Here is a 22120-nt window from a genome sequence, read left to right on the forward strand (position 1 = left end):
CCTTTGCGTCAATTGCGGACGATGGAAATGGCGCGAAAGAAACGTCATGATGGTTTTGGTCACAAAGGGCCAATAATTAGGCGAATGGCGCGTAAGAGCGTTCCTTGTCCTGGATCTTTAAAGAAGATCAAATTTTCGGTTGATTAGAATGTTGAAATATGTGTGATAGTTTATGTATCCACATGCTAAGTAGGTTTTATCTACAATTCTTTTAATTTTGGAGATGTTTGCTGTGTACTCTTGTGCTTTTAATAAAGTGTATTTATTTGACAGTTTTGGCAGTGATAATACTTTATTCTATGTATGGTAATACATATTTATTTAAAGTTGTGAAGCGCTTCATATCTGTATATGAGAGTCATGTGTTACTGCTTGATAAAACTCTTACACCGTTTGAAGTTTTGAATATTATACACCTTTTTTGTATTCTTGGATAAACAAATTAGACGACTGTGTTTTGTTGTCTTTTATTTAAAAGATCAAAATGGTTATATGGGCTCACTAGACTTGTAGAGAATTCATTGATACCCATAAAAACCATGACAGTGCCTATGGTTAAATTGTGCATTATTGAATCTTTCAATAGATGTGTTTTTTCGTTGGATGGTGACTCTTTGAACAGTCATGGCTATTGCTTGAGTTCATAGTGGTTCAGAATTTTGATAGTTTCGGGATTGATTATTCGTAAAGTATTAATTAGAATTTATCTAATTGTAGCTTTACTTCGTTAATATCTATGGAGATATTGTTGCAATGCATGTATCAGATCTTTGATGAGATCTGATGGAATAGTATGCTTTTCCAGGTTATTTTAGTTCATGTGAATCGGTGACTTCTATTGATATTTTACTAATATTTAAATTGTTGCACCGTTTGAATGGTTTCGGTTTTGGACCATTGTGGAGGAGTTAACTACTATGCATGGTGACCGTGCATATGCAACGGTTTTATTTAAAATGTTTCTTTTATGAGTATGGAAATAAGATTTTATTGATGGAAATCTTTTGCCATATTTAGTGTCAGGAATAATTTTATATAGCCAAGGTGTTTGTATGGCTGTTGAAGGTGATGCCTGACATGGTATTTGTGTCAAGGTAGTGTTTCGGTAACACGGAAATGTGTTATGTGACTCTTGATGAGCGGTGTTTGTCGGCCTTAATAGAATCGTGTTGGGGTAAGTACAAGGTTACAGTACGGTTGGACACGTGGTCGGTAGTTAACCGAATTAGCGGCTATTTAAATTATCTTGAATGTTTTGCTTTGTGCAAATGATATGAAATTTTATTTGTATGCATGTTATTTGCATAAGGTAATCAAAATGGTGGGTGTTGTGAATTCTTTATATGAATGAGTTTTTTTTTTTTTATGAGAAAATTAAAACTGACAGGACTCATCTTTTGTCTTTACCGAAATACACTTTGATATAATATACATGTTAATGTATTTATGTGGAGGTTAAGGATTTAACCCATGGGTGTTACCCAAAAAGTGTGGCTTTTGGATTTTAAATAAATGGTGTAACCATTGGAGGCTAAATAAAGCGGTGAGGTGTTTGGATTAAAATGAAGAGTCATGATTATTCCAAGAAGTATGAAACGTGATTTTCATTGGAAGGAATGTAGTTAATGTGGCCTTTAGGTCATGTTCTCCAATGTATATTGGAGAGTAAACAAAGATGTGGAATAGTGGATTCCTATTATCTTAGTTGCATAGTTGTTCCAAACAATTATGGCCCACAAGTTAATCAAATCCAAATTTGTTTATTTGGAGGAATTGGTTTATATGCTTGTAATTGGTATTCGTCAGTTCTGATGGATACAAAGGCGCCTGATATAATTTAAGCATGGAAACCATGGATAAATAGTAAGTCTATTTTGTGGGGTTTTCTCTCTTGAATAAAGTAAGGATTTTACGATGAGATGGGGTGACATTGTATTTTGTCATTGATATATTTCTCAGTAAATCACTTAAGAGATGGTTGATAGTTATGATTGTGATGGTAGTCCGGACAAGTGAATCACATCATAAACTATGGTGATATAGCTATGGTAAATATTGCTTTCAAGGCAATAGTTTTATTTACTCTTGCAAGGGGGTTTGATGTGGCAAACATCAAAAGGGATGGGGTTTTAGCCCAATTAGTTTAATCACTCCTGGTGGAAACTCGACTCAACGCTTGAGCCATACCTCAAGTCTTGAGTTCAATGAGCAAAGTACACCATATGTCGTGATTGTGAGCACTTAATTTTTAAATTGATCCATCCCAAGGTAAAGTGCTTGGTACCTGTAATGTTGAAAAATAAGAGGGTGAACTACTTAGTTCTTAATAGGATTTTTGTGTTATAATTACAGGAACACTAACAAAATTCTACCTATATGAGTGTGGAGGTGGTGCCGCCTCCTATAGGTCTCGGGGGCTTTTGACTTTAGAGCACTCATGAAACCAAGATATAGATCCAAGGCCAATACATGGGTCGGCTTTTATGAATTACCTAAGGAAAAGAAAATTTGTGTGTGAGACGTGTCCGGTTAGTCAACAAGGATTGCTAGTTCAAAGACAAGTCTACTATGCTCTTCCGACTAACTTTGATGTGTCTTCACTAAGTGAATGGTTCAAATCGTAAGATACCTTCATTTATGCACAAATTTTCCGAACTAAAACAAGTTTTATTTTCAATATTTTGAAAATGGTGGGGGATTGTTGGAACATTTCCAAAATATTTAATGAATATTAAATGTAAATATTGGTGAACGGTTTTAATCCAAAAGGCGTGACTATTCAGGTTAAAAGAATAGACGTGAATATTGGATTTGAGCACAAAAGGTGTGTCTATTCAGGTTAAATGAATAGACATTACCAGACCAAAAGGTGTGACCATTGGGGTGAAATGAATAGACATGACTATTATAAATAGACATGACTATTGCATTTAATAAAGAGGTGTAATCATTAGCCAACGGTCACGATCTATGCCTATAAAAGGCAAATGGTTCTACCAATTGAAATGATGAAGAGAATCAGAACAATTCTGATTGTTCGTTCTCTCTAAAATTATCTCCTACGATTATACTTAAGAGGCTCGCAAAATCCAAAGGTATTCGGGTCTCTCTTCGTTTGTGCATAACGCAGTTAGACAACAGTTGGAGACTGGGCTTCATTTTATCTTGGAGGCGGCTTCGCTGTAACCCGGTGCACACCGAATTCTCTTGAATTGGTGGGGGCGAATATCGTCTTAAGGACAGCGACATAGTAACGTGACTTGAAGCATCTCTGTTTATCCACTTTTATCGGCTACGACGAATTTTGCCACTATGAAAAGTTAAATAGTGTTGGTATCTCACAAACTGGGTATTTTTGGAACGCGCGTCCATATAAGTACTGGAACCACTATGAAAAGTTTAGGTGGACTAATTGCACATTGAAACCTGCAGTGTGTCCTTATCAACAAGGCTCCCTTTTTTTTTTGGGTAACTATTAAAGCCCTATATGCTTCTACATAAGTCAGTGAACGACCGACTTCGGAGGCAGCTTTTGGACGGGCAAAAGGCCGTGGAATTGGTTCCGGACGGGGAACAGTTGAAGCATGACGGAGGCAGAGAAGTCTTTCGAATATGAAGACTTTGATTCTCTCCTACCCATGAGCAACTAATCATCTTTCTTAGGATGGAGAGGAAACCCTAACCAAGTAACTTCGTATGTTTTTATGTTGATTTTGGATTTCGATTACTGAAACAATGGCTATATAATGCTGAGACTTGTTTTTTATTATTTGAACTTGTTTTTCCAATCTAGTTATGCAAGGATATTCTTTGTGCATGCAAGTGAGGGTTAGGATAATCTATGCCTAGGGAAGACGAGTCATTCCTAAATTAATTAGTTATAAAATCGAAGACGATTCGTGCCAACAAAAGATAGGTTATGCCCGGTTTTCAATTACATGCTATTTTTTGGGCGATGTCGTTAGGGCTTGTAGCATCTGGCGAATCATTGTAGCTCAGTAATTGGTTTCCTAAAATTAATATAATTGCTTGTTATGAAGTTATGGTAGATTTGAAATCCTAAGACCTTTTTTCATATTCGAATTTAACATTTCTCTTGCTTGCTTTCTACCCAAACTCCAATCATACTTTCTTGAGTTGAATTTAAGAATTGATTTTAAAAATAAATAACTTAGCCTTTTGATCTCCATGGTACGATATCTTGGCTTAAACTACTATTCTATTTGAATTGAGATTTTCGCTCAATTTTAATAATTTATTTTTTGTATGAAAAATGACCTACCATGAACGTTGAAAGAGTACATAGTCTAAGAAACACAAACAAAAGAAAATGCACAAAAGTGAGAAATTACATGTTAGCAGGCGACTTTCATCCCTTATCCGCATGGAGAGGGAGCACTTCAGCTCACAAGTCTCGGTACCATGAATCTGCAAGCCCAAAAATTACACCAAAGAATTAGCTTACGTAACTTTTGCCACAGATTATTTCACACACACATGGACAACAGAAACATAGACACCCGTGTAAGTAATATTCCTGTGGAGAGAGAGAGAGAGAGAGAGAGAGAGAGAGAGGAGGAGGAGGAGGAGGAGGAGATCAATGAAACATGCAACTGAAGAGAATAAGTTACCTATGATAATGGATGGAATATGAGTAATCTTGTGCCAATCATTGCCTCCCTCTTTGCATCTTTCAGATAGATCAGGACAATCAGCTATTCTGAAGCGTTCAAGAGATGAAAGGTTACCGAACCAATCCGGCAGAGATTTCAAACCGTAGAAAAACCGAAGTTCCAAACTTGTCAAGGAAGGAAGGTGCTCAAGTTGATCAGGCAGAGACTCGAAACAATCTTCCGATCCATCATCGAATAAGGACAGAATCTCCAGAGAGGGGAAATGGCACCACGGTGTTGCGGCACTTTTGGAGGGCCAAGGGAAATATGTTGACTCCTCTCTGAATCTACCTATATGCAAACTTCGAAGGCTGGTGGTGCAAACCAGCCCCTCCTCCCAACAAGTCCGCAATATCGAACAATCTACAGCTTCCAGATTCTTGATGGATGTGAGGCTGCGTAATGCATCTGGATTTGGCGTAGTTAACTTTGGACAGCCATTCAGGCCTATATCTTCAAGGGTTGGTTGTAGCAACTCCTTTGGCAAACTTAAAAGCTCGGGGCAGTGTCGAATATAAAGATGTTGAAGGGACGTCCATCCGTTGAATGCTGCTTCAATGTTGTCGATTCAAACTATCAGGTTATAACAATGATATATTTCTAGTATCTTACGTAATGCTAGGTTTTGAAGCTGGTTTGGCAAATAATCCAACCCAATGCGCCCATCCATTTCCACTATTGTCATATATCCTATGTTTTGTTTAGAACATGGAGAAATGAAGGGAATAGAAGGGAGAATAGCAAATGGCAAAATAGAGTATCAAGCATAGTGAAATTTTCCCTATATTTTTATCACAATTTTCTTCCTAAGTTTTTTCCCTTCCCTCTTTTTTCACAATTAGTTTCAAACAGATCAATTAAGAATTCACTGTTTTTTAAACAAATCTTCCAATAAAGTACAATATCTTCAATATCCACATCTATCTCTACGAAGAACAATTTCGTTCACCCTTGCCTTGGGTAAGGATAACTTTACCTGCATTTTGTGTGCTATATTGAGGGTCCTGATTTGATAATCGAAACTACTCATTCTAACATAAATGATTTGTTAGGAGATCAAGAAAAATATCAGCTCAATCGAGGATCCATAAGTACTTGATAAAAAAAATAGAGTTCTTGGGAGTATAGCTGGATAGAGCAAAACTATATGTTTTTTAATGGTGGCTGATAATGCCACGAGAAGTATTGTTGGTGCCACAAAACTTGGGGTTATGAGACAATTTTACCCTCATTTTAATCTTTTCTTAATTTCCTCACTCTTTGACGCTCTCTCAAAAAAAGCATTTGTTCATCTCTCAAACCCAGATTCATTTCTCCCTCTATCCTTCTAGGCCAAGTCTCATTCTTAATCAAAGCCTTTAAATTTAAATAGCTCCGTAATTAGAAGACGAAGAGGAACGAGAAGTTAAAAAATCAATTAAAGAAAGGATGATTCATTTGACCCAGATCCCTTTTTTCTCTATTCCATTTGTGTCCCCATTAAAAGTTGAAAGCAAACAAAATTGGTTGGGTATGTCAAGAAAAGATCGGAGAGTAGACTGTGTTTCTCTGCATGCAAGAACGTGACGAAGAAGAGAACCAGGAAGGAAGAAGTTTGATGGAAGACGCATTGATGGGGTTTCTTTGCCACCGCTAAGGATGGGTTTAGGCGGGCGGTTGAAGTTAGAGAGGAAAGAATCTGGGGAGAGGAGAGATAATCAATAACAAAAAGGGAAAGGGATGTAGCTTTGAGGACAAATATGTAATTTTACTATAAAAGCCAATAAAGTTTCGTGGCACAAACTATTTCTTCTCGTGGCATTATCAACCCCATGTTTTAATCAAGTACTTACCGAGATTAACTAAATTTTTGCATAAATAAATAACTGCTCAATGCAAAATAATTGACCTGGGATGGTTATCAACTTGGGGCATGTCGTGATGTATAACTCTTCAAGACGGGGAAAGAACTCCAACATATTCATGGCAAAAGCAGGCAATGATGATACATCTGACCATTCTTCTAGCTGAGGCATATCAAAAAGATGGAATTCCCTCAATGCTGGAAATACTCTTGTTGTCGCTGCCCCACTACTACAGCAACTATCAAAAATGCCTTCATCTGGTCCATAAAATTCGGCACCAATACGCTTCAAATTACGCAAATAACACATTTTGACTGTTGCAAGATGCGGAAGGTGTCCAAGTGCAGGGACATGCTCACATAACCTGCAGTCATTTAATTCAATCTTCACCAAATATTGAAGCGAGCGGGCATCTTTACTCATCCACGATGGCAATCTTCTTCCTCCAAACTTCATTAGTTTTAATCCCTTAACATTCCGGTGAGGTTTGAGTCCCTCCAACACATCCTCCTCATGGTTATCGTGGGAGTTTCTAAGGTCTCCATCCCAATACAATGTCAACTCTTGAAGTTCATATTTTTCTGACATTTTAGCCTTCTCTGCTTCTTCCTTGTCTTTCACGTATTGTAGATCCCAAACCTCTAAACTACCTTTTAGCTTGCTTAAGTTACCCAATTCTTCAATTCTGTGGCCACTTTTCTCGCCCACAACAAAGAATGGTAATGTTTGCAAAGATGTCAACTCCCCTATCTTCATTGGCATCAATTTTCTAGTTTCATAATTATTTTCAAGATACAAATGTCTCAAGCTAACCAAGTTGTGGATATTTTTTGGAAGCTCTTCAATAGACCTTGGTAGATTCAGTGTTTCCAAATTGTAGAGCTTGGTGATAAAATTTGGGACTTTCCTAATAGAAGATCTAGAGATGTCAAGAAACCTTAAATGTATGAACTTGCATATTGAACTCGGAAACTTGGAGCCAGTTAACCGCAGGGCACGAATACATTGAATTTTTTTGGTGTTCTCAGGGAGATCTCCCGTTAAAAACAGTGTCCTCAATTTTTCAAGATTTTCTTCTAAAATATCTAACCGTATTTCTTCCCCAAGAAACAACGACAAATGTTCAACATCGGGATTATTCTTCACCTCACTAGCTTCCAAAGTCAAACAATTACCCTGTGAGACATAAAGTGCAAGATCATGTACAAGATCATGCATCTTGCAACTCGTGATATTGTTGTACTCATCATATTTCTCTTCCTGGAATAATGAATTGCGCAATAAAATATTAAAATACTGATTGCCTAATTCTTCCATTTCCACCTTACCTCGTGAAGAAGGTTGGAGATATCCTAGACCCATCCAAAGTTGAATCAAGTAATCCTTGATAATGACTTGGTCCTTCAAAAAAATAGAACATAATGCAAACGATCGTTTCAAAGATGGTGATGGCAAATGGTCAAAACTAAGCCTCAATATTGGTAGAATTTCATTTTCATTTTCGAGCGAACTCCATATTTCACTCTTCTCGATGGACTCCCATTCTTGTTCATCTTGCTTCGAGTACAGTAAACCTCCTAATGACTTTATCGCTAATGGCACACCCTTACACTTTTCTACCAATCTTCGACCAATATCCACTAAAGTTCGAGTTTCGCTTGGTCCTCTATTGGAAAATGCTATTTTCTTAAACATTGTCCAACAATCAGCTTTAGATAGTGGTGTCAGCGGATGGGTGCATGACGGGAATGTTCGCATTGCTTCTACGACTTCCATACTACGGGTAGTAACTAAAATTTTGCTTTCCTTAGAGCCGCCTATTTCTACCAAAGAATTTCTGAGGTTTTCCCATAAATCTGGCTTTGTGTTCCACACGTCATCTAATACAAGCAAGTATTTTTTCCCATTCAATTTTTGTCTAAGCATTCTCATTATCGCTTCAATGTTGGGTGTCTCACACTTATCTCCAGGAAGAGATTGCACCATCTCATTCAATAACCTTCCTACCTTGAAATCATCAGACACACAAATCCAAATTCTCTCCTCACTGAAGTTCTTCAAGACTTTTTCTTCCTTGTAAACTACCTGAGCAAGAGTTGTCTTTCCTAGCCCAGCCATTCCTACAAAGGCAATGACAGGTAACTCACCTTCCACGTTAGAGTCAAGTAACATATCAACCACTACCTTAACATCACCGTCCCTCCCCACAACTTGTGTATCGCCTATAAAAGGTAAAGTCGTCCTGAATTCGCTAGGTTCAACAATAGCATCATTGAGTTGCTCAGCTGGTTTAAGACCGACATCATTTGCTGCTTTACAAATTCTGTCTAACAATTCATTGATGTCATTGACCTTATTAGCCATCTTGAAACGAAACGACAATGGATCAGAGAGGGTGAACAAATCACGCACCTTGTTCCTCTTCCGGTTATGTGCCTCTATCTTTCTTCGAAGACCTTCATAGGCCAATTCATCCAGCACATTCTCAGCATGGCATATTGCATCCTTGAGTTTCTTTAGCCAAGTCATCATAGTATGTGATGTTATTTTCCGGTTCTCAACATCAAGTAACAAAGCCTGAATGATTTCTAGCCTTTCGATGAGTTTTTCAAGGTCTTTCTTGAAACCCCATGCCAGGTTAATCTGATTATTAATCTGATTGGTTGCTAGGGAAAGCAACCCTTTCAGGATTCCCTTGGCTGTAAGGAGGAGCAAAGCCTCGGCCATGTGTTTCTGATGAATTGGGACTTGATGAAAAAATGCTTGGTGAACAACTAGCAAGATAAGAATACAAGAGCAAAGAGAAGGGTTGTTGTGATTAGCACAGATCGAGGACAACTACTCCTATCATATAGCCGCGGATTTGAACTCTAGATTATATTCTGGTTGATGTCTTGGACATTGCCAGCTATTAATTTATATATGAGGTTGATTGCTTTCGTGCAATGTGCAAGCTTATATATGAGGTCACTGCAAGCTTATTCGTGCAATGTGCAAGAGGTCACTGCAATCAACATTTAACAAATAAGCTTGTTTCGTTTTGAAAATAAACACATAACTTATTTATGAGGTCACTGCAAGCTTATTCGTGCAATGTGCAAGAGGTCACTTCTACCAACTTGTCCAGTTTTCTTGGAGTAAAAGCAAATCTTTTTTTTTTTTTTTTGGTCATATTCGTTTCTCTAATATGACCTGGCGCAACGATAAAGTTGCTCCATTGTGACCTAGTGATCACGGGTTCGAGTTGCAAAAATAACCTCTCTGCTTGCGAAGGTAAGGCTGCGTTACTACGTACATCAACCCTTCCCCAGATCCCGCAATGATGAAAGCCTCGTGTATTGAATTTGCCCTTTTAAAGGAAAAAATACAAATTGAAACCAGGGGGAGAAAAGAAAGCATATGTTTCGAGCAACCACACCTTATTAGCTGCTAAACCCTTTTTTCTCTGATCACATTCAGGAACTTTAATCCACTGAGCTTGTCCTTCCACACACCGAATTCTTTAGTTTAGACAATGTACCCAGAGAAGCTCGAGCACACTAAGAAGTGAGACAGAGGCACAATTAATTGGGCCAATTTCTAAACTGTATATGTCACTGCCTTGTACGTCTGGGGACTCAAAATTCCTAGACATGGTTTTCAATAAATTTTCTCTATCTATCTATCTTCAAATATCAAATAGTGAGCCTGAGCCCATCTCAGACGTCTATCTCAGTAATCAATAGTTCGGATTTAAAACAAGCTCTTCCAAGGAAGAGTATTTCCACAAAAGAGATTGTTTTTAAATCTGAACTGTTGAAAATATTTTTGGACGGCTTTGATGACTCACTAAGCCTTTAGTGACTTTACTAACTACAGTATCTCCGGATCCATACATGTAGATACTAAAATATTAAACACGTTAATGGCACACAATACACTCCTTTTTTTAGGGAAAAAATTACAAAGTCATACAAAATTCCACCATAGCCGCTAAAGTTCGTCTCCCACTTGTTCTTTTGATTTTCCCACTTCAGGAGTGAAATGAGAAGCTCTCAAACGTCCCCTTGCATTTTCCCTCACGTTGAACTTTCTAAAAAATCGATTAGAGATATTTAAAAAAAGGCTTAAATACTTAAATGGTCCTTACAAAATAGAGTCTGTTTCATTTTCATCCTTATAAAAAATTTTGTGTCAATTTCGTCCTTTCAGTTTGTGACTCAGTTCAATATCACCCTTGCCGTCAACCAGTGGATGGAATTCACCCTTGCCGTCCTTCTAGTTTGTTACCCAAGTTTTTCCGCCCAAAAGATGTTGTTTATTACAGGAACATCATTAGTTTATACTCCCACCGTCCCGGTTTGTTTGTTCTCTTTTTGACTTTTTGAGAGCGTTTGACCTCTCAAAGAATTGTCTATAATTTTCAATTAGTAATGTTTTTAATATCAAATATGGATTTTGTTTGATAGATCTCAATTAGTTTTATTATACAAAATCTTCAAAATCATAAAAAAATATTATAAAATATAAGATATAAGTATATTTTTGAAAGACACGAATTTTGACAATTAGACAAATGAATTAGGACAGAGGAGTACTAATTTGTATCATCAGTTTTTATACTAATTTTTTCAGTGGGGGACAAATTTAAAGTGTGCATGGTTTTTTATACCTTTCACCTACCTTTTTCTCTGTTAAAAAATATCTGTTTTGTACGCATTTGTGGTCCCCTCTTTGTACGCATTTAGGTTCAATTCGAAACGGCCCAACGGTCAATGCATATGGCCCTTGGCCATGTACCATGGTTTTTTAGCCGTTTAAGGCTGTTTAGGCCTTCGGAAGCTCAAATTTGCCGTTTAAGGAAATATTTGACTTGCTAATAATAACTTGGGCAAGAAAAATCCGAATTAAGTCGTTATTTTGGGAGAAGTCTTACAATTTTCTCTATTTTCTAGTTTTGCTATTATTCTGAATTTTTTCATTTTTGGTAATTTCCGTTATTAATTGATTCGGTGTCTGTTTTGAGGCCAATCAATTAGAGTTAAGGTTTTTCTAGCCTTCGGGGCAAGATAGTGATTGATTATTATTGAATGAAAAGAGTCTAGAGAGCATTTTCTCTAAACCTATATCGTTTGTGATTTTTTTTTGTCGCACATTCATATTGTAATTGAATGGCAGATTGATCTTGTGCGTCTTTTTTTGGTAGAAAACAATGTCGGTAATATTGGGGAAAGAGACGTGGGCCAGGTAGGTACCAAATAAGGCTTCCGTTATCCAAGTAGGCGAATTCCGTCCACTGGTTGACGGCAAGGGTGACATTGAACTGAGTCACGAACTGGAAGGACGAAATTGACACAAAAAATTTTATAAGGACGAAAATGAAACCGACTCTATTTTGTAAGGACCATTTAAGTATTTAAGCACATAATACCATACCAATGTGTAGAACACACACACACACACACACATATATATACATATATATATATATATATATATATATATATATATATATATATATATATATATATAAACAAAGACCTCTGGATCAATTGATAGTTGCATTAAAAAATCAAGGTGGCCAGCAGTAACTATATCTATTCTAGTGGTAACATGTTGGAGATAAGGACGAAACACCATGCCCATATGAGAAGAAAAGATTTAGTTTCAGTGATAAGCAGCTCCAGCTCCAGTTTCACTTCCATTTCCACAAGTAGATCAGCAGATAAACTAGCACTAAAAGCAGCACAAAACCAGCACTAGAAGCAGGAAAACAAAAAGAGCAGCCATAATGGCACGAGGCCTTTTGTTAAGGCCACGACAACTTACATTTTTTGACAAATATAGCCCTGTTAGTCAAAGCAGTCAATATGCTCAACCCCCCCCCCCCCAGCACAAAACAGAGTAACTCAATTTTCTTCTCTATTCCTTCTTCCCTTGGCTTCACCAATCATCACTATCACAGCACAATGCATACGACTCCAACGACAAATTAGCTACTGCCGCCCCCAATTTTTCCCAACTCCACGAAACCCACTTCCATCCGTTCTCTCCCTTTTTTGGGGTCCTTGTTACTCTTCCAACCTCAAAAAAGCCACCGCCCCGTTCGATTGCATCCTTCCAACGTAACCAATCAAGATACTCACTCGGAAACTGCAACTATTTATACATTCAGACATTGGGAAATTGGAGCACTAATTGTTTGTTTTTATAGAGAGATATAAATTTCTTCAGTCCACAAGACAAAAAGATGTAGGGGCCGACAGAAAAGCTGTGATTTTTTTCTTCTCTGCCCGCACTGCGTTGATGTTGAAGCTTCTTACTTTTTCATGTGGTAAGAACACTTTAGATAGCAGATGCAAATTGAGTGAATGGTACTCAGGTATTGCTCGATTCGAAGAAACACTGTCGTCATGAGCGAAAGGAGCCAATCGCGAGACAATCTCGCTGCTTTTGTGCGGAAAGAAGTGGTTGGGTCTGTATCATATGAGGGTTGCAAAATCATATTCAGATTGGTGACCTTGGATGTTCGACCCTCAATTGGTTGTCTCCGCCATCTGATTCCTCAAAATAAATAGATCTGGAATGGTAGATGCCCAAAATGAGATGAGATGAAAGGGGGAGCAGAGCTCAGAGAGAGAGAGAGAGGGGGGCCAGAACTGTTAGAACAAAGGGCTGAGTCAAAGAGTGATGAAGGGAGGGCATAATAGTCTCTCAGCCAAAATTGTTGTGGCATTAAAAAAAAGAATCGTGGCATTAGCGCCACCCCAAAAAAAAAGTGCTAAAACCAAACAGAAATAGCAGCCATAGAACCAGTACTAAATATTGATTTCAATCAAAAGCTTCACTTCGACCTACACAAATATTGATTTCAATCAAGAAGCACTCAAATCGCAAGCTTATCGATTTCTGGACAATTTGCAGCTAACCAGCAGGCAAAAAACATTCTCAAACAATTTGAACAGAGAATTCTTGTCTAAAGAAAATAAATATTTAGAATAGTGTTAGGAAAACTATTCATGCACGAGAAAGACCTTTGAAATCCAAGTCTTACAGTGAATTTGTTAGATAGACTTGGCATATTGCGCTGTCTCAAAGACTGGACCTTGAGGATTTTCACTTTGTACACTGAGTGCTCAGTGAATAGAAAGAACGGATTACTTAAACCATTTCAATCACAGGATTTAAATAAATGTGGAGTTAAATAGTTAAGGACTACTTTCTTCAACAGAGTCCGCTGTCACAAGCCCTGTTGTTTCATTTTCGCAGAGGTCTCAGAAATCACAACGGCTGGATGTATACGACCAAGAGAATAGACCCACTAAAACTGCCATTGAAAGAGTACCTAGTCTAAGAAACACAAACAAAAGATAATGCAAAAAGTGAGAAATTACATGCCTGGCAGGGTACTTTCAAGCTTTATCTGCATGTAGAGGGTACACGTCAGCTCAGCAAAATCGATCCCATGAATCTGAAAGCCCAATAATCACAAAGGCCAGATAACATTTTCCATTGATTATTTCACACACGCACATGGAGAAGAGAAACATAGACACCTGAGAGAGAGAGAGAGAGAGAGAGAGAGAGAGAGAGAGAGAGAGAGAGAGAGAGAGAGAGAGAGGCAGAGACAAGAACTCGAAGAATAAGTTACCTATTTGAATAGATGCAATATGAGCAATCTTGTGCCAATCTTCGCCTCCCTCTTCACATCTTTCCTCAAGAAGGGGACACTCATGTATTTCCAAGGATTGAATTTTGAAAGGTTACCCAGCCACTCCGGCAGAGATTCCAATCCACTGAAATGCTGAAGTTTTAAACTTGTCAAGGCAGAGAGGTGCTCAAGTTGATCAGGCAGAGACCTGACCTCTGCCCATCCCACTAAAACTAGATACTTCAGGGATGTGAAATGGCACCATGGTGATGATGCAGCACTTGGGGAGGGCCAGGGGAAATATCTTAACTTCTCAGTGAATTCACCTATATGCAATGATTGAAGATTGGAGGAGCAAACCAGTCCCTCCTCCCAATAACTCCACAAGATTGGACATTCTTCAACTGTCAGGTTCTTGAGGGATGTGAGGCCACGTGATGCTTCTGGATTGGGCGTTTTTAACTTTGGACACCACTTTAGGCGTATATCTACGAGGGTTGGTTGTAGCAGCTCCTTAGGCAAACTTGAAAACTCGGGGCAACGTTCAATTTCAAGATGTTGAAGGGACGTCAAGCCATTGAATGCTGCTTCAGTTTTGTCAGTTGGACTCATCAGGTTATAGTAATGAGACCGATATTTCTAACTTCTCAAGTAACGCTAGGTTTTGAGGAAATAACTTAGCTCATCCATTTCCCCTATTGTCAAATCGCTTATGCTTTGTTTGGAACATGGAGAAAGGAAGGGAAAAGAGGGAAAGTTTCAAAAAAAAATCTTCCCTTGTTTGGATTCAGAATTAAGTGGAGAGAAAATGGCAAAATAGTGTATTAAGTAGAGTGTAATTTTCCCTTTATTTTCCTCACATTTTTCTTCTTAATTATTTTTTGTTCCCTTCCCGCTTTTTCCACAAATTCCAAACAAAGCATTAGGGACTCACTGCTTTTTTTTAGCAAATCTTCCATTAAAGTAGCAATATTTTCTCAATCCACATCTACCTCTACAGAGAGAAATTTTGTTCACCCTTGCCAAAACTTTACCTGCATTCTGTGAGCTAATATTGCGGGTCCTGATTTGATGATCAAAACTGTTCATTTTGGTATAAATTGATTTGTTAAGAGATCAAGAAAAATATCAGTTCAATCGAGGATCAGTATGTACTTGTTAAAAAAATATAGTTCTTGGGTGTATAACTGGATAAAGCAAAATTTGATTTTTTTTCATCGAGTACTTATCGATATCCGATTAAACTGAATTTCCATGGTATCTTAACAAATTTATTCTTATACAATGAACGATTTTGATTACCAAAATGAACCCGCGAAATATCTCATAAAATGTGTCTAAAGTAACCCTCACTAAAGATGAGGGTGAACAAAAATTGCTCCCACATATATGAGCAGGGACATGCTGTACCGCATTTCTTGGTAATTATGGTAAATACAGTACAATGTAAAAAGTAATTGCTAAATGCATAACAAATCCCCTGGGATGGTTATCAACTTGGGGCACTTTGAGATATCTAACTTCTGAAGAAGGGGGAAGAACTCTAGCATTCTCGTGCCAACAACAGGTAATGATGATACGTCTGACCATTCTTCTAGCTGAGGCATATCAAAAAGTTGGAATTCCCTCAATGCTGGAAATACTCTTGCTGCTGCCCCACTAGTACTGCAATTATCAATAATGCCTTCATCTGGTCCATAAAACTCAGGACCAATACGCTTCAAGTTATGCAAACGAACCATTTTGACCGTCGCAAGATGCGGAAGGTGTCCAAGCACAGGGACTTGCTCACATAATCTGAAGTCCTTCAATTCAATCTTCACCAAATTTAGAAGCAAAAGGGCATCTGTAGTACTCATCCATGAAGCCAATCTTCTTCCTCCAAAATAACAAAGTATTAATCCCTTAACCTTCCGGTGAGGTTTGAGTCCCTCCAACACATCCTCATGGTTATCGTTGGAGTTTCTAAGGTCTCCATCCCAGTACAATGTCAACTCTTGAAGTTTAGATTTTTGAAACATTTTAGCCTTCTCTGCTTCTTCCTTGTCTTTCACATTTTGTAGATCCCGAACCACCAACCTACCTCTTAGCTTGGTTAAGTTACCCAACTCTTCGATTCTATGGCCACTCTTCTTGCCCACCACAAAGACGGGTAATGTTTGCAATGATGTCTACTGCCCTATCTTCATCGGCATTAACTTTCTAGATCCATATGAATTTCCAAGATAAAAATGTCTCAAGCTAACCAAGTTATGGATATCGTTTGGAAGTTCTTCCAGATACCATGGTAGCTTTAGTGTTTCCAAATTGTAGAACTTGGTGATAAAATTTGGAACTTTCGTAATAGAAGAGCTAGAGATGTCAAGAAACCTTAAATGTATGAACTTGCATATTGAACTTGGCAACTTGGAGTCTACTAAACACAAAGCGCGAATACATTGAAAATTTTTGGTGTTTTCGGGGAGATCTCCCGTTAAAAATAGTGACCTCAATTTTCCAATGTTTTCTTCTGAAATATCTAACCGTGTTTCTTCTCTAAGAAGTAACGACAGATTTTCAACATCGGGATTATTCTTCACCTCACTAACTTCCAAAGTCAAACAATTACCCTATGAGACATGAAGTGAAAGATCATGTACAAGATCATGCATCTTGCAACTTGTGATATTGTTGTACTCGTCATATTCCACTTCCTGGAATAACGAATTGCGCAATAAAGTATTAAAATACTCATTGCCTAACTCTTCCATTTCCACCTTACATCTTGAAGAAGGTTGAAGATATCCTAGACCCATCCAACGTTGAATCAACTCATCCTTGATAATGACTTCATCCTTTGAAAAAATAGAACAGTATGCAAAAGATTGTTTCAAAGATGGTGACGGTAAATGGTCGAAACTAAGCCTCAATATTGGTAGAATACCATTTTCATTTTCGAGTGAACTCCATATTTCACTCTTCTCGATGAACTCCCATTCTTGTTCATCCTGCTTCGAGTACAGTAGACCTCCTAATGAGTTTATCGCTAATGGTACACCCTTACACTTTTCTACCATTCTTCGACCAATATCCAATAAAGTTGGAGTTTCTCTTGGTTCTCTATTGGAAAATGCTCTTTTCCTAAACATTGTCCAACAATCAGCTTCTAAAAGTGTCGTCAACTGATGGGTGCATGACGGGGATGTTCGCATTGCTAATACAACTTCCATACTACGTGTAGTAACTAAAATTTTGCTTTCCTAAGAGCCACCTATTCCTACCAAAGAACATCTTAGGTCTACCCATAAATCTGGCTTCGTGTTCCAAACGTCATCTAATACAAGCAAGTATTTTTTCCCATTCAGTTTTTGTCTAAGCTTTCTCACTACCCCTTCAATGCTATGAGTCTCAGACTTATCTCCCGTAAGAGATTGCTCCATATCATTCAATAACCTTTCCACCTTGAAATCATCAGATACACAAATCCACATTCTTGCACAGAAATTCTTAGTGACTTTTGCTTCTTTGTAAACTACCTGAGCAAGAGTTGTCTTTCCTAGCCCAGGTATTCCTACAATAGCAACGACAGGTAAATCATCTTCTACATAAGAACCAAGTAACATATCTACCACTACCTTAACATCACCATCCCTACCCACAACTTGTGTATGATCGATAAAAGGTTGACTCATCATGCACTCCCTAGGTTGAACAATAGCATCATTGGGTTGCTCAGCTGGTCTAAAACCAACATCATTTGCTGCTTTACAAATTCTGTCTAACAGTTTATTGATGTTATTGACCTTATTAGCCATCTTGAAATGGAATGACAATGGATCAGAGTGGGTGAACAAATGGCGCACCTTGTCCCTCTTCCGGTCGTGAACCTCAATCTTTCTTCGAAGAGCTTCATAGGCCAATTCATCCAGCACATTCTCAGCATCGCAGATTGCAGCCTTGAGTTTCTTTAGCCATGCCATCATAGTATGTGAGATTATTTTCTGGTTCTCTGCATCATATAGCAAAGCCTGAATAATTTCTAGCCTTTCGTGGAGTTTTTCGAGGTCTTTCTTGAAACCCCATGCCAGGTTAATCTGATTTATTGCTAGGGGAAGCAACCCATTCAGGATTCCCTTGGCTGCGGAGATGAGCACAGAAGGAATCATGGTTTCCATATGTAAACAGAAATTGGGACTTGAAGGAAAAAATGTTTGGCGAATAATTAGCAGGATAAGAATACAAGAGAACAGAGAAGGGTGTTGTGATTACAACAGATCGAGGACAACTACTACTCCTATCATATGGCGGCAGATTTGAAGTCTTGATTATTTTTATGGTCAATGTCTTTGTCATTGCCGGCTATTTAGCTTATTTTTGTTAATCAGGGAAAGTTGACCATATCTTTAATATCTCATTAGAAGTTGAATCTGGGGAAGAACACAACCCATGGGGAAGAACACAACCCACAATTGGTTCATATACTCTCCCAATATGGTCCTTCAAAAACTCCAATCGAACAGCGTCAGTAGTGAATCTTGTTTATCACAGTAACTTCTAATAGCAAACCCTACTGCAAGCTGATTCGTGCAATGTGCAAGAGGTCGATTGTTTGTGGGAAAATGGTCACTTGGACCAACTTTGTCCAGTTTTGTAAGACTAAAAGCAAATCTTTTTCCTTTTTTTTTGTTTGTCATTCGCTTCTCTAATATGAAATCTTAATGGGAAAAATACAAATTGAAACCAGGGGAGAAAAGAAAGCATACGTTCCGAGCAATCCACTGAGCTTGTCCTTCAGTTTAGACAACGTAGTGAACGTACCCACAGAAGCTCGGGCACCCTGGGTTGTGATTTTTTAGGGCTTTGATGTTGAGATGACGAAGAAGTGTATCATTTTAGCATAGTACAAAAAATACGAATAAATTACAAAAAAAAAAAAAATTCAAGTGCAAAAAATGTAAATAAATTACAAAAATTTTCTTCAATATGCCACATTCATTTTCCATTTTGAAGTTTTAGAGATTGGTTGGATGTGCTCTCAAAGGTCAAAATTAAGAAGAGAGAAAAGGCACAATGAAATGGGCCAATTTCTAAACAATGAATTGGGCTAATTTCTGTGTACATGTAGATAGATATTTAACCTAGCGTCTTGTTTGTTCAATGAACGTGAACAGAAAAAACATCAAATCTTTCTCTTGTTGCTTATGCGTTAGTAGGTGGGCATGTATGGTTCTTCGATTTTACTCCTTTTTTTGGCTAAAAATTAAGAAAAATTTCATGACAATAAAAAAAAAAACAAAGATAGAAAAAAAAAAAAAAGTTGGTAATTACACTCTTATTCCCTCTGTCCCTAAATAAGTGTCCAACGCGCAAAACTAGGCTTTACAAAACATGCATATTTTTTATTAAAAAAATTAATTTTTTTTACAATCTAATAGAACTCATTATTATCTATTGATTTGTAAAAAAAATTAATTTTTTTAACAAAACAAATGCATCTTTTTGAAGGCCTAGTTTTGCACGCCGGACATTTATTTAGGGACAGAGGGAGTATAATATATATATATATATATATATATATATATATAGTAGAAAACACACTCTTTTTTTTTTTATAGAAAAAATAAAAAGTCAAACAAAATTCCACCATAGCCCACTAACGTTCATCTTCCATTTGCTTCTGGTTTTCCCACTCTACAGTGAAATGAAAAACTCTCAAACTTCCCCTTGCATTTTCCCTCACGTTAAATATCTTAAAAAAATTTTAACATCGATGAGAGATAAAAACATCAAAGAATATTCTTGTGCGTCCGTACATGGCACGAGTAATGCTATACCCATGCATAGAACACCAAGACAAATATATAAACAAAGACCTCAGGATGGTGATGGCATTAAGAAATCAAGGTGGCCGGCAACAGTAGCTATATATATTCTAGTGGTAATATGTTGGAGATAAGGACGAAACACCAATGCGAAAAGAAAATATTTATGTATACAGATATACCTACACTAGTTAAAAAGGGAAGGCTCTTATGCACATATACACAACAAAGTCCAACAACGAAAACGTCACATCAATCATAATCACGACGGTAGAGTACAACCCATGTAAGAAACTCACATCATGGAAGAATATGGCAAAATCTTACATGTTTAGTAAAATTATACTCCCTCCGGCCTATAATATTTGTCCGGTCCACAAAACGGAGATGTAAAAATAATACAATTTTTGTAAGAAAAGTTGAAAAAAAATTTAACAATTTACTAGATCTTGACGAGTTCTTTTAACTTATGAAAAAAATTTGAATTTTTTCTTGAAAGAAATACATTATTTTATAGTCTCCGTTTTGCGGACCGGATAAATATTATGGAACGGAGGGAGTATATTTTTTCGATTTTTAGAACTTGAATCATTAATTTCTGAAATAAATGTTAAATAGTTTATACTATCTTGTTGCCTCAAGTATTTCTTGAACTTTACTAAACATTGTGCCAGCAGGTACCGTTTTCTAATCCGCTGAGCTTGTCCTTCAACGTACCCAGAGAGCTCGGCCACACTGGGTAAGATTAGGGCTTTGATTTCTAGAACGCGGGGGTACGTTCTGAATGAAACTTAAAAAGATTGGATCAATCACTTATGCATGTCCAATCCAACGCCAATGGATCTGATTTTTTACGGAGGCCCTCAAAAAATTATTTAAAAATTAATGAACAATTTGGATTATTTGTGTGGGACCCAAAAGTGTACGTTTTTTTTACAATTCGCTTTCGGTACCACTATCATAATTGTAGATAAAATCATCAAAAAAAAAAAAATTGTGCTTAATGCATAGCACGAGAGTACCGTGCTTGTTAATACCATCCCCATGGGTAGAAAGAGAAAAGAAAAGAAATATATATATATAAACAAAGACCTTCAGGTCAATTGGTGGTTGCATTAAAAAATCAAAGTGGTTAAGAGCAGAAACTATAATTTATAGGTAATTTGATAGAGATAAGGATGAAAGACCAGTATATAAAAAGAAAAAGTTTATATGTATCGATGTACCTACAGTAGTTGAAAAATGAAAGGATCTTGTGCACGTAAATACAACGAAGTTCAACAATGAAAACGCCAATCACACCCGGTAGAGTACAACTCATGTAAGAAACTCCATACTGGGAAGAATCTGGAGAAAAAAAATCTTATATGTTTTATAAATAATTTTCCTCGATTTTTAGAACTTGAATCTTATATGTTCTTGAATCATTAAGAACTTGTTAATACCATCCTCATGTGTAGAAGAAAAAAATACAAAAACAAAGACTTCTGGGTCAATTGGTGGTTGCATTAAAAAAATCAAGGTGGCCGAGAGCCGTAATTATATTCTATAGGCAGTGGCGGATCCAGAAATTTCAAACAGATGGGTCACCTTTCGATCATAAACGTAATAAAAATACTCATAATCTAATATAAAGAAAAATGCATTCAAAAAAATATAACAGAATAAAAAAATGAATGTACTATTGTTTTTACATTTTCAATAGATCATTTATGACATTTTTATTTGAGTAATTGGTAGAATTGTATGATTTGGCTTTGTAGTACTACAACTTGTTAAGTCTTGAATTATCTGGTTCAAGTCCTACCAGGAGCCAATTTTGCAGAATTCTTTTTTTCTAGGCGTAAAAAGAAATAGTCAAATGGCAATACCCAGTTTCGAACACAAGACCTTTCTAGTGGGAAACTAGAGTCCGTACAACTTGATCTAGGTGTACATTATGTTATATTATGACTAGTTTAATATATAATACATCCTGTTGTGATTCACACAAAAAAAATGCATTGCGTTGGATCCGACCCTGTCTATAGGTAGCATAATAGAAATAAGGACAAAAGGCCAGTATATAAAAAGAAGAGGTTTATGCGAACAGAAAAGCTTTATGTGTATAGATTATAGATGTACCTACACCAGTTGAAAATGGAAGACTCTTGTGCACATGTACAAAACAAA

At 37.1% G+C, this 22120-nt stretch overlaps 3 protein-coding genes across 4 annotated transcripts in view; all 3 read right to left on the minus strand.

Annotated features, from left to right (window-relative positions):
• Positions 1–18567, minus strand: part of LOC131310228 (putative disease resistance protein RGA4) — a 103685-nt gene extending 85118 nt beyond the window's left edge. Inside the window, exons 1-2 of one of the 2 annotated variants that reach the window (XM_058337141.1) lie at positions 14148–18567; positions 13602–13967 (exon numbers count right to left, since the gene is read on the minus strand). In XM_058337141.1, coding sequence (XP_058193124.1) covers positions 17387–18301 — 915 coding nt within the window. In that variant the 5' untranslated portion in view covers positions 18302–18567 and the 3' untranslated portion in view covers positions 13602–13967; positions 14148–17386. The remainder of the gene's footprint in view (positions 1–13601; positions 13968–14147) is intronic. The other variant, XM_058337142.1, reaches the window with a different exon arrangement.
• On the minus strand, positions 4406–9336 carry LOC131309355 (putative disease resistance protein RGA3). The gene is made up of 3 exons (XM_058336013.1): positions 6562–9336; positions 4632–5222; positions 4406–4428 (listed from the first exon to the last, which is right to left on the minus strand). The coding sequence occupies exons 1-3, from the start codon at positions 9242–9244 to the stop codon at positions 4406–4408; spliced, it is 3297 nt and encodes a 1098-aa protein (XP_058191996.1). The 5' UTR covers positions 9245–9336.
• Positions 15608–17338, minus strand: LOC131309356 (putative disease resistance RPP13-like protein 1). The gene is made up of 2 exons (XM_058336014.1): positions 16787–17338; positions 15608–16279 (listed from the first exon to the last, which is right to left on the minus strand). Exons 1-2 carry the CDS (start codon positions 17336–17338, stop codon positions 15608–15610), a joined length of 1224 nt encoding a protein of 407 aa, XP_058191997.1.
• Positions 18568–22120: the final 3553 nt, after the last annotated feature.

This window comes from Rhododendron vialii, chromosome 12a (genome assembly GCF_030253575.1).
Source record: "Rhododendron vialii isolate Sample 1 chromosome 12a, ASM3025357v1".
In the NCBI taxonomy this organism is placed as follows: Eukaryota; Viridiplantae; Streptophyta; class Magnoliopsida; order Ericales; family Ericaceae; genus Rhododendron; species Rhododendron vialii.

Bases quoted from the DNA above. Each gene is read 5' to 3' on its own strand.
- LOC131309355 (XM_058336013.1), bottom strand. From the start codon at position 9,244: ATGGCCGAGGCTTTGCTCCTCCTTACAGCCAAGGGAATCCTGAAAGGG. The intron at 5,223-6,561 runs GTCAATTATTTT...ACATTGAAGCAG, and splicing joins CAAGTTGATAACCATCCCAG to CATTCAACGGATGGACGTCC. The intron at 4,429-4,631 runs GTAACTTATTCT...TTGGGCTTGCAG, and splicing joins TATTCCATCCATTATCATAG to ATTCATGGTACCGAGACTTG.
- LOC131309356 (XM_058336014.1), bottom strand. From the start codon at position 17,338: ATGCGAACATCCCCGTCATGCACCCATCAGTTGACGACACTTTTAGAA. The intron at 16,280-16,786 runs GTACATGATCTT...GTGGTGGGCAAG, and splicing joins GTTGCAAGATGCATGATCTT to AAGAGTGGCCATAGAATCGA.